This window comes from Acomys russatus, chromosome 30 (assembly GCF_903995435.1).
Source record: "Acomys russatus chromosome 30, mAcoRus1.1, whole genome shotgun sequence".
NCBI lineage: Eukaryota > Metazoa > Chordata > Mammalia > Rodentia > Muridae > Acomys > Acomys russatus.
This window is the reverse complement of record NC_067166.1, coordinates 6994865-7010307: the sequence shown is the minus strand read 5'-3', so window position 1 is coordinate 7010307 and position 15443 is coordinate 6994865. Positions and strand designations below refer to the sequence as shown.

Below are 15443 nucleotides of genomic sequence, written 5' to 3'. Positions count from 1 at the left end.
TTTTTTTTTTTAAAGTTTTGGTTTTTGTGACAAGGTCTCATGTAGTCTAGGCTGGTCTCAAAATCACTACATAGCAAAGGATGACCCTTAACTCCCAACCCTCTTGTTGATGACATCCCAAATTCTGGGATTCTAAGTCTCCATCTCCCTGCCTGGTTTAGCCCAGGAATTTTGATGTGTTCTTGCTTGACGGTTATTTCCCAGACTCTTCAAAACCAAAAGGTTCTGTTCATATTCTTATTTTATCCTTCAATAACGTTATTAACTCTTGGAGTTTCAGTGCTTCCAATATTGTCACACTAAGAAAGAGACTCTTCAGTCATCTCATCTCACTGGGACATCCCAAGGAAGGCTAAAAACTGCTCTTGAATAAAAGGCTTTTCTCAGTGAGAGTGTCAGCTGTTAACTTGTCTGCATATAAGTAGGCAAGAAGCCCAAGGGTTGTAGATAAATGTAGAAGACCTTATGCGTGGCAATAAAAACCAAACTTGGTTATCAGCAAGGCTGGGTCAGTTAAAGAAGGATATATTAAGAAAGTGGTACAAATCTGGGCAGGGCTAGCCTCAGTTTACTCCTGTCCTTTAACATAAGATAGTTGGGGGGGGGAATGACCCAAGGTTCAGTTGGTACAATTAGGGTGTAGGGAGTTCATACAGCTCCCTAGGAAATGTGTAAGTACATAAAACCTTGCAATGGGTATCCCTTGAAGACCTCTCCAGTTATGCCTTCATGTTAGGGATTCAAAACGTCAGCATTTGAGTCTCAGCTGCTGGCAGAGTGTGCACAGTAGGTATCTATATCTAAGCTCCATGGTGAAACTGAGTCAAGGAAGCAAGATTCTGTCTTTCGGGTTAGTAGAAAAAAACATGAAATAATAAATAAGCAAGGCCTACACACTAGGCACAGAAGCAGGCTAAGCATGCAAACTGGTATACAGACGTAGCACACAAACCTAAATCTTAGAAGTAGATGTAATCCCAGCACTCGGGCAGGCAGATCTTCAAGAGTTCAAGGCCAGTTTGGTCTATAAAGTCAGTCCAGAACAGCCAAGGCTACAGAGAGAAACCCTGTCTCGAAAAGAAGAAGAAGAAAGAAGAAGAAGAAGAAGAAGAAGAAGAAGAAGAAGAAGAAGAAGAAGAAGAAGAAGAAGAAGAAGAAGAAGGAAAAGAAAAGAAGAAGAAGAAGGAGGAGGAGGAGGAGGAGAAAGGAGAAGAAGAAGTAGTAATAGCAGCAGCAGCAGCAGTTATTCAAATCAGATCAGACAGGTGATATATATAATTTAGGGCTAAGCCACATGCTGGGAGGCCATAGCAGATGAGCACTCCCCATCACATGCTGTCTTTGGCATGTGAATGTAGCCTAAATGTAGCAGTTGAATCCCAGTAAGTGGTCCTGGAAATAGAAGAGAGCATCAAGAGAGCAGCATGTGCATCAGTCAGCATATGAAAGGGCAATGGTCATACAGAAAACCTGAGAGCTTGAAGCTCAGACGGTAGTTCTCTGATGGAAGTGCCTGAGGCGGAACTGTGGTCCTTAATGATTTCAACTTAAATGTGCTTTTAGCCAAACAAAAGAAGTGGCAAAAACAAAAACAAAAAACAAAAACACACCCACACAAACCCAGCCTATAGAAATTGTGTAGACCTGTGTTGTGTGATAAGGCTATGTTATATGACGGTGTGATTGCTGCTGCTTTTCAGGGCTGGCTTGAAGGCTGTGTGAGTCTGCTCAGAAACGGAGCCAAGCACAACATCCCAGACAAAAATGGCCGCCTACCACTGCATGCTGCCACTGCGGAGCCTGATGTGAGGTAAGCCAGCTTGCATGAGAGGGGCATTGAATCCACACCTCTGTGGCTAATAAAAATGAAACGCACCTATCTTTTGCAGATAGGACCATAACAAAATGTTCTAGAGTAATCTTAAACTCCAGTCTTACTTCCCTCTTATTTCAACGAAACCCTTTTCCTCGTTGTCTTTTATTTAAGGAGAAAGGCTGCTTTTTTTGTCATTGGAATCCATAAATTCATTCACTCATTCTAGTAGCCAGTTATTAACTCAACTAACTATTACTGCGCCTTTATTATAAACCAAATGGAATTTTAGTCCCTGACAATACCACAATAAACAAGACAGTCTCTGATATCTCGGAGCCGACACTGTCGAAGGAATCAAGTGGCACACTAGCGAACAAAGGAACAAGATACGACAAGGGCTTTCCCAACATATCAAACAAGCTAAAACAGCCATGACATGCCAGTAAGAGTCCTGTCTAAATGAAGCGTACAGCCAGAGTCTAGGAGCTGGAGACGCATAGGAGCCTGAGGCTGAAACAAAAAAACAGGAGGGTATACACATGGGGCCCGTGTGATGAGAAAAGGAAGGAAAGAAGGAAGGAAGGAAGGAAGAAAGGAAGGAAGGAAGCCAACTATCGAGGAGTTTACAACTTGCTGAGACAATTAAGAAAACAAACAAAAAATCTGCCCAGTTTAACTGAGTTCCTCATTCCTTGGTGTGGAATTGGCTCTTGTCGCCATCGTTTTGAAAGCCCTTTGCGGCAGCTGATGATAACATTTTCTGCTACAAATAGCAACGTTGCCACTTGGCTCTTCCTTCTTCTCACTGTTGCATACAATATGCCTTTAATGGTGATTGAGCATCTCTCAGTCCCAGGCCCTGGCCAGCAGCAGGACAGGGGAATATGCTGCATGCCACTCCCTCAGCACCCAGAGCCATAAAGAAGACATGAAGCTCTGTGGAGCAGAAGAGGTGGAAACATGGGGTGGGGGGGGGGGGTGGGGGGGTGTTGGTACATAGCAGGACTTCTAGTCACTTTTTATAGAAAGTAAAAGGCTTGGGAAGTTCCAGGACTATCCCTGAGGCTCGCTGTTTGTCATCCTGGACCATATCCAGAAACAACAAAATTTACCCAAAGCCTTGAGCAAGCCCAGACCATTAACTATCAGTAAGCATCATGGGTAATGGAATGGTTTGTTTACAGAAAAGGAAAGGTGTGGGTGGGGGGGAGTCAATAAAAAGGCAGAGGAAGGGAGCAGAGAAGGAGAGAGGGGGAGGAAAATATTTTTTTTTAAAGACAGCTTTTGCACAAATGTTTAGTCACAAAAGTATACTGTTTCTACAAGAGTTACCTTGAGGAAATAAGTTTTAAAATATATCCTGCAAGAATTGTTCTGCTTTGATTGCTGAACATAAGTGACCTTATCTGCTTCTCTTGAGTAATTTTTAAAGCCATGGATTTTGAAAGATCAGTGCCCACTAGGTTACCGTAAGTGTAGTTTTATTGCAGTGCTCCATGCTTGAGTTTTACTCCTCAGACATATCACAGTCCGAATGTCAGTGTTGCTGGGTGGTGGCTAGCTTCCCTCCATGGGGTGATTTAAGGACCAAAGCATCTCCCATCTTTTAGTGCCAGCATCCTGAATGGCCACCTAATGCCCCTCACTTGGACTGGTGATGGGCAAAGAGATGCTTACTTCTGACATTGCTCAGGCAGTTGTTACCAGTCACATTTGTTCCCCCTCGGTGAGCAAGGTCTAGTCCGCACACACTGGATTAGAGTGACCCTCAGGAAATATAGTTTTGGGTAGGGAAATCTATCTGAGGATTCCACCCGTGAAGTGGGAACTCACATTTGGAAGAAAAGCTCTCTGCCATCGCCTTCTACACCTGAAGTGTGAATCAAGTCTTCTCAATCAAAATCATATTCAAGATTCCTTGAGTTAGCTAGGTTCAACCTCTGAAATAATTAGTTGAAAACCCAATCAAGTCTAAGTGTATGTGTTCTTCTGTGGACGTGTGTGTGTGTGTGTGTGTGTGTGTGTGTGTGTGTGTGTGTTGGTTTTTTGGTTCTTTGAAGACAAGGTTTCTCTGTGTAGCTCTGGCTGTTGTCCTAGAACTCACTCTGTAGACAAGGCTGGCCTTGAACTCAGAGACTCACAGATTCACCTGCCTCTCCACTCCCACCCCTCAGTGCTGGGACGAAAGATGTGCACCACCACCCCGCCCCCCTGCCCCATGGACTTATTACATATAGCAATGTCTCTAGACACTCTAGGAACTATCCTACATCCCTGAGACTTTGAAAGCAAAGAGTTGAGGCTTCCTCTTCTCTGGATATTATACCCAATGACCCAGCCACCATCCTCTGTTGTTGAATCCAGGAAAGAAAACATCCATTTTCTCTGTGCCAAAGGTAACAGTTTTCTTCTTGAAAATGGATAGTTTGATTCTGAATGGTAACATCTTACTTTAGTTACAATGGTACTCAACTAATGAAACCCAAAAGCTGTGATTGAGTATTCTCAAAGGAATATTTTGTTAGCGAATCTTCTTCCAAATGGATTGGTTCAACCCCTTAAGCCACAGACAGCAAATAAAGTAGTTGAATCACCTGCAGACTCTCTGGGAAGCATTGTGTCTTAAAGGCTCCCTCCTGGAAATATGTGTGTGTGTGTGTGTGTGTGTGTGTGTGTGTATGTACATATATATGTATATGTATGTATGTATCTGTGTGTGTGTGTGTATAGTTATTTTACTGAGAAATTTATAGCAGAGTTACATCTGCATTAGGGGCTTGAAGCAGAAACTAGCCAAGCCATGCTTCATCGCAGAGTTGGGCTGCAGCCACCTGTTTAAGCATCAGCATACAGAAACCATGGCTTTCTGAGAAAACAGACCTTGTCTGTCTTTGTGGCTATCTTCCAACACTCCACTGCCCTGGAGAAGCAGATCCTCTTCCATTAGTCATGTGAGCCTTGTTTCTTAAATGGACATAACTTTTTGAAAAGCATTCTTTTATTTATTTTGTGTGTGTACACATGCATGAGTGTACCCCATGGCATGGCATGCATGTCGAGTCAGAGAGTAACTTGGAGAACTTGCGTCTCTTCCTGTACCCATGTGAGTTCCAGGCATCAAACTTAGGTCGTCAGACGCGAAAGGGAACGTCTTTACCCACTGGGCCAGCTCACCAGCCTGTACCTGGGTATAGACATGCTTAGCATAGCAGTCATGACAGTGATGACGAACATGAAGATGATGTTGACAAGGAGGGAGGATGGTATTGCTATTGTAAGCATGTTCTGAACAAAATCCTTAGTGCTTTCTGGGTCCTGACCCATTTGATGCACCACTCTTCTGTACAGAATGCCATACTTTTATCCTCACTTCACAGATGAAGAATGGGGCAAACATAAGCTAACTAACTGATACATGCATGAAGAAAACCGGCCTGATGGTCTGTTGTCTTCCCGAGAGCCACCAGTATAGGCCTTGCACAGTTCATTGCAATGATCTTATTTTATCAGCAAGACCTTGGCCTGTTTTGCCAGAACCTTATGAGAAACAGCCTTTACTGGCTCGAGATCAGGTCATATTTTATTCATTACAACATCTTCAAAAATCCCTGTACAAGAAACCACAGAAACAGTTTCACTAAGGGAGGAATGGCTCCACGTCTTCTCCAGAGAAAATAGTTGGAATTTGTATTGTAGGAACACGGTGGCTTATGATCCCTCACTTTCTGTGCTTAGACATTTCAAAACTCAGTTTGAAACCTACACACACACACACACACACACACACACACACACACACACACGTGTACACCACAGAGGACTGCATGTCTTATATCCTCTGTTCTTGTTTTCTCTGCCTAATTTCTTCACTCATCTTGTTTTTTATTCATGTAACCAAAACCCACCTAAAATTCTCATTGGGTTGAGATCAAGAAACAGTGCCTGGGAGACGGCTGAACTTGACTCTGGCGTCATCTGACCAACCACCTTGTCTTGGACGAGTTACTATATCAAGGCTCAAATAAGTTTCTTTTCTAGAAAATGGTGTGTGTCTGTGTGTGTGTGTGTGTGTGTGTGTGTGTGTGTGTGTGTGTGTGTGCAATTCTTTTCTTATAAAAAGAGAGTCAGAATTAGAGGAAAATATATTAAAAGCTACTGAACATCGTACCTAGTGTGTTGTGTTCAGAAAGCATTAATGATGACCCTAGACAGCTATGAATGCCACATGCTGGCAAATAGGACCCACTTACTGCCACCCCACCAGCTCCCACCTTGGCACATATGGGTCTGCAAAGGGTGTGTATAAGCACATAGCTATTTGTGCACACAACCTTGTGCCCGTGTCCAATACCCATTTACTGCAAAGGATCCTGGGAGAGGAACACTCACTCCCCTCTGTGTAGACCCAAGGAAACTGGCTGCTGTTGGGCTTAAGAACTAAGCTCAGGCCATTTGCTTGCCCCCAGAAACTCCCTTTGCAATTTTCATGAGCTCAGATCCATCTGTATTTTCTTGATGCTGGTAAACAGTACAAACAGCCACCCAGCCAGAGGCCTCGTGAAAAGATGTTTACACTGGCGTAAAAATATGCTGACCCTTAGGTTTTCCAAACAGCAAGCTCCTCCCACGTGATTGTCACTGGAGGTTATCGAGAGGGAAGCCTCAGACTGAAACTGCTCTTAAACAGTCCAGAGGGACGCTCACATTCTGCCCTTAGCCTGCTGCAAAGATTCGGGTTCTCTGATGGGCTTGGACCCACATCCTCAGCTAAGGTCCATGGTAGCAGGGATTGGAGCGGACACGGGGATACGTGGTTTATACATTAGCCCAGGTTTCATCCCACAAGTCCCGTGCTCACTCCGAGTTCTGTGATTCTTAGCAGGCCGAGTCTCCCCCTGTCAGTGACCCTGTGCTTTTCTTGCACCCTTGGCTAGGACATCCAGAGGGCGCCTGAGTGAAAGAGGGGAAGGGATCATTAGGACAGAGTCCCAAGGAGACAGAGTTGTGTACAGACCCATAGGCGCTAGTGCTGAAAGGCGAGCTGCAATTTCCTCTGAAAGAAGCCGGGCTCTGGAGGACTTCTTCATGGTCTCCTTGGTAACAGGCAGATCTTTTTCTTTTCTTTCTTTTTCACTTTTCCCTGCCTTGGAGCCAGCAGTTCTGCAGCTTTTCATCGCTCTTGACTACAGCCAGAGGGTTTCCTGGCTCATTACCATGGGGTCCTATAAATTACTAATGTTCTAACCTGCTGTGGCTATTTCATTATTCCACACTCTTCTAGATAGCATTAGGGATAGACAGGAAGGGGAGATGGCTGGCTTGGGGGACCACCCCCAGTTCACCGCCATCACTGAGCTTCAGGGCTGGGAGCCTGCGAGGGCTGGGGTGTGTGTGTGTCAGTAAAACAGATTAGCAGAAGTAAACTGATGCTCTGGTGTCTTTAGCTTTCCCTGCTGCCACCTGAATCACCTAAAAGTGAGCAGGGAAGACTCAGAAAAGATAAGACCCAGCAAGGTTTTTTTAAAAAAACGAACCATTATAGAGAAGTTGAAGGTGGGCGTGTAAAAGTGATCCTAAAATGCTTTTTAAACATTGACTCACTTAAAATTGTGGCAAATTGAGAAACCCTGTCTTGAAAAATCAAAACAAACAAACAAAATTGTGGCAAATCTTTAGGAATTAGAAAGTATGTTCTCTATTGTATAGATAAGAAGATGAGGTCCTCGCTGGGTGGTGGTGGCGCACGCCTTTAATACCAGCACTTGGGAGGCAGAGGCAGGCGGATCACTGTGAGTTCGAGGCCATCCTGGTCTACAAAGTGAGTCTAGGACAGCCAAGGCTACACAGAGAAACCCTGTCTCGAAAAACAAAACAAACAAAAAGAAAGATAAAGAAAGAAAGAAAATGAGGTCCTGAGAGCTTTGTAACTTGTTTAAGGCCCAATGGTGGATAGTTGACAGGACGCAAGAATTCTCATAGTGGGGCGGGGCGTCTGCAGTCTTGTTACCCAATCATGGCCCCAGGGAAGGGAAGGAACCTGCTGGGATCCTGGTACCTGGTCTGTAATGGCCTGGGGCTGTTGCTCTGCGATCTGAGGGCAGTTTGAACAGGTTCCAGTGAGGCTGGCAGAAGAACTGTTTCTGGCCACCATAGCGTCATGCTGGGAGAACAAGACTGAGGCCAGCAAGCCATCAGAGCTGAGGCAGGTGGGAGGCCGCCCCCCCCCCCCCCCGCCGAGCCAGATAATCTGCACACAGCAGGACAGCAAAGGATCAGCAGGCTGCACAGTAGACATCTAATGTCTTCTAAGTCAGGCTGAAACAGAGGAACACTAAGCGGTGGCTTTAGCCAGCAGTGTGCCTCAGGGGTAAGAGAGACAGAGACAGAGTCAGAGACAGAGACAGAGATAGAGTCAGAGACAGAGACAGAGACAGAGACAGAGACAGGGGAGGAGAGCTCTTCATCAGGACATCTGTGTCCAGCTTCCTCTGTTTACCTCTATTCCAATCTTCCATGAACCTAACTTTTCTGGAAGCCATCTTCCTCCACTGGATCCAGGAAGGAGAGCCTGGATGAGTACAGAGGAAGGAACCCATCAAACTCGGGCGGGCGAGCTGAGAAGTAACACCAGCCCTAGCTCACAGGTTCTCATATCAGATATTTATATTACGGTTCATAACTAGCAAGATCACAGTTGTGAAGTAGCAATGAAATAATTGCTACTTCATTATTATAGACAAGGAAACAACTACGGTTGAGGGGCAGCACAGCATGAGGAACCGTGGTCAGGAGTTGCCATGTTAGGAAGGTTGAGAACCTTCATTCATCCCCGCCCCCCCCCACCCCCGCTTCTGTACCCGCTGCAGACCAAAGCGGCCCTGGAGACTAAAAGTAGGCACAATTATTTTCCCACTGACTTCCTATCCGATAAAGGAATGCGGCTAGGATTCCGAAAGCACAAAAGAGATACAACTGCTCACAGCCTTAACCCATTCCTACAAATCTCCCTGCAAGGAATTCTCAGCCTGCTGCAGCCACTGGATCCTTCAGGCCACTGCTGTTAGGTGTAAGGAAGGTCACTCCATGACGAGGCAAGAATTAAGCCCCAGCAGCAGCTCAGCTCCCCAAAAGACAGTGGAAAAGCTAGGTTCAAGCGCAGGCTTTGCAAGCCATGTCACAGCTATACAAACAAGGATAACTCATGCCTGTTCAAGCTCTCCCTGAATCATGCCTATTACGAAGGCAATACGATTGGCCCATCATGCTTTTCCTCTCTTGGTGGTGGTGGTTCCATACTTAGGGTTTGAGATGTCATCTAAGCTGAGACACAATGAAAACTGGTTTGAGGGAACTGGGGAGAGGGCTCTTGTCACCAAAGGACTTGCTGTGCAAGCACGGAGACTGGGAGTGTGGAACCTAGCACCCAAACAAAATCATGACAACTCAGATTTATAACCCAGTGTTGGGGGAGAGGAGGTAGAGACAAGAGAAACTCCAGGGACCCCTGAGAAGGCCACCCTGAACAATTAGAGAGCTCCAGGCACAGTGAGAGACCCTGTCTCAAAAAAAAAAAAAAAAAAAAAAGATGGAGAGCAGTTAAAGAAGACAGCTGATACCCACCTCTGCCCTACACACACACACACACACACACACACACACACACACACACACACACACACACACAGGACACACACATACACAGGACACACACACTTACACAGGACACACACACACATACAGGACACATGCAAAGAGAGAAGAAAACTGAATTGGAGAATAGGAATAAACAATTTCATTTTTCAAATGATTCTTATAAAAATCGTTTTGAGCCTCTTTGCCTGCGCTCTCCTCAGCCCTCAATGTGGGAGTTCGCTGACCAGGCACAAGCACCTTCTCAATGGTTTCCAAACCTGTCAGTTCACCAGATTGATCCGAAACAGGTGCTTTTCAACACTAGGGACTAGGCTTCTCCAAGACCCATTGAGTACAGTCCAGTTGTTTGTGATTTTAAAACTGTCCCTGGTGGCTCAGAGATGGGGCCAAGGCTCAAAACTCTAGGATTAATGTTTCTATAAATAACACTTTTGTCTTTGAGCCATGGTCTGCACACTCTATGGGTGTTACCTCAATAGATCTTCACACTGGACCTGTGAGACCAGGACTTTTTACACCCAAAGACAGGAAGCTTAGGCACAGAGAAGGTAAGTAACTTACCTTCAGAGTACAGATTTTGGCAGGACTGACATATGAATTCACACAGTCTGGCTCCAGAGCCTTGCTCTAGAACCAATGCAGCCAATGGCCTCTGTCTCCTGGAAGGAATGTTTACCCTCAGACAACCAAGCACAGGCCAGTGTGAACCTGAGAATCAAGTTCAAGATGTTTCACACTGAGTCCTGTCTTTGCCTGTTCAGATGTTCTCGATTTACTGGTATGTGAAGGTGTGAACGCAAGCACTGCATATACTTATGCAAAGGGGTGGGGGGGAGACCAGACAGCACATGCATTTGGCTACTAGATTGCTACCTACGTGACAGAGGGTGAGGCTAAAGGCTTGCTGTCCTGCTTTGCCTCAGTCTCCAGGAGCACTACCACCATGAGGAGGCAGGTGCGATCCTCTGTTTTCTATGTTAACATCTAGAATAGACAGGAAGGGCCTCGCTTTATTCTGAGGCCTCTGACCGCCTTCCTGGGGCTGCACTTCGCTAGCCACTCTAAGCACCCATGGCTGTCCCTGCGGCTGAGCCCGTCCTGTCCTTCCCAACAGGCTTCTCCTAGTCCTCCTGCAGCAGTCCAGCCTCGGTGAGATCAACCACCAGGACACCGAGGTGAGTCGGCCGTCTCTGCACGCGAGGGTGCAAGCTGTCCTTTGTGCGCCCCTCCCAGCAGGCAAGCCTCTCCACTCCTACCTTCAGGCTGACCTCTAGCATGTTGGGTGCGGGCGACTTCTACCAAGGAGGGGTTTCCTTGCATTGAGTAAGTACTTAAGCATTAATCATGTGACTGAAATTTTATAATTTCCCTCTAGGCATTCCCTGTCCTGTCTTCTTCAGTCCCCCACCCCCAAACATAAATAACAAGCAATGGCTCCAGATGTGTTTTAGTTTGTTTGTTTTTGTTTTTGTGTTTTCTGAATTAGGAGAACAGATGGGCTAGTCCCCTGTCAGCATTACTAGTCCTTGTTAATTGCAATTGTTGTTTCCTTCACATTGCTAAAGCATCCTTGCTGAAGGCTTCCAAATCATCCGTCCCCATCCTTGAGCAGAGTTCTTGGTCAGACCCTGCAATGCTGCCCAGGGCAGCTTAGGGGTTTGTTATAGCTGTTTATTTATTACACCTATGTCAAGTTGTTCAAAGGTGAGTACTGATTTTCACTGGCCGATGGATTTCTATTACAAGCATTGCAAATCCAAATGAAATACCTGGGGCTCTTAATGGGCTTTCTACATACGTGTGCTTGGTTAGGTTACTCATCAGTTGAGAAGAGCTGGAATGGGCTGGAGAGATGAGTCAGTGGTTAAGAGCCCTGGCTGCTCTCCCAGAGGTCCTGAGTTCAATTCCCAGCACCCACGTGGCAGCTCACAACTGTCTATAACTTCAGTTCCAGAAGATCTGACACCCTCTCTCAGACATACATGCATGCCAAACACCGATGCAAATAAAATAAATAAATTGTTTTAAAAAAAAAAAAAAAAAAGAGCTGAAAATATTGAGAAAAGTCTAGTCACCCCAAAAACATAGCTACACAAGACATCACACTACACTGATTTTGATATACACCTCTGCCCCTCAACTGTCTAGAGCCTTTCATCAGGGGTCCCGGCCCCCTGACCACACCCAAAAGCCCCTGTTTACAACTGGGGTTTGAGGCCAGACATCTCCCCTGACTTGTGGCCGCACACTGTGTTCACTCCACAAATCTTGAATGGCCCAGAGCCAAATCTCAGAGGACAGAGTAGTGTATGCTTTTAGACTTCTGCTTTTAAAAAAAGGAGAAGCAGAGGCTGGGTGGCATATCGATCACTCGGTGTCCACGTGTGAAGCAGAATGTTTGGACAGCTGCAGTTATGTCAGCATGCTGGGGGTGTCTAGACGCTAAGCAAGCTACCAACCACTTCCACTACTGCAGCCCCAGCCTCACACCCAGAGTGGATCTTATTTTAGGTAGCTGCTGATTTGGGCATCCATACCATAAAGCCAGATTCCATTGGCAGACCTGCAACTCTGGCCACTTGGAAGCTGAACTCGTGTTCCCAGGAAAGTCATAGCTCTCCATGCCCTCCTCCACCCAGGGATGCTGAGACGAACACAGATCTTTCAAAGACTTCTGGTTCTTCCTCATGCAAAGTGACCTCTGTTTAAAAAAAAAAAATCTGAGGGGCATAGTGGCATATGCCTTTAATCCCTGGACACCTCCAGAGGCAGAGGCAGGAGGATCTCTGAGTTGGAGACAAGCCTGCTCTGTATAGCAAGCTCCAGGATAGTCAGGACTACATAGAGAGACCCTATCTCAAAATAACAACAACAAAAATTTCTCCTACTGTCATGCCGGTATTTGGACCAACTGAGTTCTAAGTACAGAAAACGACAGCTTTGAAGATGTTCTGCCCAATGTCACAGTTTCCTCTTTGACCCGTATCTCAGCAAGTCTGCACCCATCTGTTGCAGACAGCACGGCTGGTGGGCTGTGAGGTGCTCTGCAAACAATCTTGGTATATTCACACAAATATCTCTTATGAATGCCATGCTACAGACATCTCACCAATCGGGGAACAGTTAGTTAGTTGGGCAGGAAATATTTCTGTGGGATTCAACTGGGGATTTTTCTACAGAGAGAATTCTTCAGGAACTTTGCAGACTCAGCTTAGCTCAGCACTAAAGTCCTTCACTGTGGCAGGCTGACAGGCTGGCACCGGTGGAGGTTTAGAAGGTCATGGCCAGTGGTTAGTGCTAACAGATGGGCAGGTGTGTGTGAGCCCAGCAATGGTGTCAGAAGTTCAAAGGTCACTGAAGCCAAAGCCACACTCAGAAGCCAATCTCAGGTTCTGTGCTGAAGAGTATCATCAACACAGGGGCTAGAGAAGGCATCTGGCAGCATGGCTGTAATACCCTAGAGAGCACTTCCAAAGTTCCAATTTTTGTATCGTTTCGCTAGGCTTTCGGGGCTATCTGGGTTCAAAGCTTGTGGGCTAGCTCACTAACCTATCAATGCCACCTTGCACGGTTACATGGTTGGTCCATTAACACATTAGAGCTTGCTTCTGAGGCCTATTTCTTACCGGAGCTGCTTGGCCGCAAGCTTACAGGCTTATACTAAATCACACAAAAATGGTTCCACTTATGTTCCTAGCACCTGTGTTTCTCATACAGTATGCGTCTAGATGACTACATATATAGATTTAATATAAGGTCTGCCCTCTGTATGTATGGGGAACTAACTAGTCCTGAGCTTTCCAGGATGCCCAAAATCGCAAGTTCAAGTGCCTTCTATAAAACAGTAGCTTTTGCCAGTAACTTCTCACCTTCTCTTGGGCTTGAAACCTTGTCTAGATCGATTACAATAAATACCTAGTGCAATGTAAGCAATGACTTAATGACAAGAAAGACCTCTGTGCATGATTAAGACAGTGGTGATTTCCACAAATATTTTTAATCCTCGTTGGGTTGAATCTGTGGATGTGAAGCCCAAAGACGTAAAGGGTCATGAAAAGAGGGAAAAAAAATATCAGTTTCTGAAATCATACTAAGACTGGAATGTGATGCTCTTATGTCAAAAAAACGGGCATTATTTCAAGGACAGCCCTATGTGAGCTCGTGGCATGCGACTTCGGTGATAGCACATACCATTGAAAGCCCCTCACTGATTCCAACCAACCACCTTTGCCCCCAGGTCATTATTTCGCCCTCCCAGTCTTCCCATACATTCGTAGAAACCACAGAATGTCACATAGAAGGCGTCACACTCTGTGTGTTGACATTCTTCGGGTTCACTTTTTCAGCTCCCCATGCTCCTAGGTAGAGATCTGGTTCATTCCTTTGAATGGCGTCGCAGTGTTCCACGTAACCATTTCCCTGTGGGTGGATCTTCCAGTTGTCTCCAGTTTTTCCTCCTTCGTAACACCAATCTAAATGCAGTCTTGTGCACGTCTCCTTGGGCTCCTTACGGAAGAACTCCTCTAGAAAACTCATATCTGTATGTCAGCATGTTAGTTTTTAGTTTAATGGACACTGCCTACCTGTTTCCCCAAACATCAACGTATAGTTCCCCCAGCAGGCTAAGGAGCGCTCCTCTCTCAGTGTTGCTGAGTTGTTCTCTCGTTTGTTTGCACTCCTCCCTCGAGGCTGCATCTCCCATGCGTTTGACACTCTTCCTATACTTTCTCTCATGGTCTGTCTCTTTTACATCTCTATCTGATTAATCTGCAGAGACACTTGTCGCTTTCTTACTGTTTCATGTATTTTGGATGCTCGGCCGTTGCCTAGGCTAGGGTTAAAATATATTCTCAGCTTCTTGAACTATTCACAGTTCATGTTCAGAGACTTGTGAATCCGATTTATCAAAATGATCGTTGTGCCAGCTTTGGTGGCGCACGCCTTTAATCCCAGCACAGGGAGGCAGAGGCAGGCGGATCGCTGTGAGTTCGAGGCCAGCCTGGTCTACAAAGGGAGTCCAGGACAGTCAAGGATACACAGAGAAACCCTGTCTCCAAAAACCAAAACCCAACCCCCCCCCCAAAAAAAAGATTGTTGTTGTTTTGTTTGGGTTTTTTGTTTGTTTGTTTGTTTGTTTTGGGTTTTTTGTTTTGTTTTTGTTTGTTTGTTTTTTTCTGTTACTGATTTTACTTAGGGTTTTTTTTTTTTTTTTTTTTTTTTAAAGAATGCCTATCTACCCTCAGAAACTTGATTACACAGTGCTAAATTTTCTCTTAGTTTTGTCTATGGTTTCACTTCTGAACTCTTTCTTGTTTTCTTGTTTTTCCTGTTTCATTCTTACTGTGTCATCTGATTGCAAAGTGACTTCTTTGGAAGCTCTCCACACAGAAGAAGGCAGGATGGCCAGGTGTCCTTTGCATAGTCAGTCTAAAAGGAGCTCAGAAAAATCAGCAGAGGCTTGTCTGTTTCAGAAAGTGTACTCTCCAGCTGCCGTGGGTCTGGAGTCTAGCCTCTCCTGCTCTCATCTTAGCTTTGGTATCTGGTTAGAATAATGCTATTCTAGAATAACTTAGTATCAGGCTTAGAATTCTCAGTGCATCCACCCGAAGCACCATCCTGCGTGGTTATTAGGATACACTCACTGTTGATACACTCACTGTTGATCATATGCACAATTTTATGTTAATAGATTTTTGGGGTAGTGGCCTCATAATCCAAATACCAGTCATAACACTACTCTGAGAAAATAAGCTTAATTTGCAAAGCCAGATGTGAGGTTCTGGCCAGGAGTCACAGCAGCAGCTCCACGCTGCATTCCTAATGTGTAACCGTGGCCAGTGTGCGCCCAAAAGGCAAAACCAGAAGAAACAGTCCCTGACTGTAGACATCTCACATGACGGTCAAGAAAAGGCAAAACATTAAAGCATTTCCAAATACACCAAAACTTTATGCTAAAACTGACCATATTTTAAAG

At 45.4% G+C, this 15443-nt stretch overlaps 1 protein-coding gene across 1 annotated transcript in view; it reads left to right on the top strand.

The window, feature by feature from the left end:
• Ankrd55 (ankyrin repeat domain 55) overlaps nt 1–15443 on the top strand; it is a 107072-nt gene that overhangs the window by 49828 nt on the left and 41801 nt on the right. The window contains exons 4-5 of the mRNA XM_051172369.1: nt 1701–1810; nt 10584–10644. Coding sequence (XP_051028326.1) covers nt 1701–1810; nt 10584–10644 — 171 coding nt within the window. The remainder of the gene's footprint in view (nt 1–1700; nt 1811–10583; nt 10645–15443) is intronic.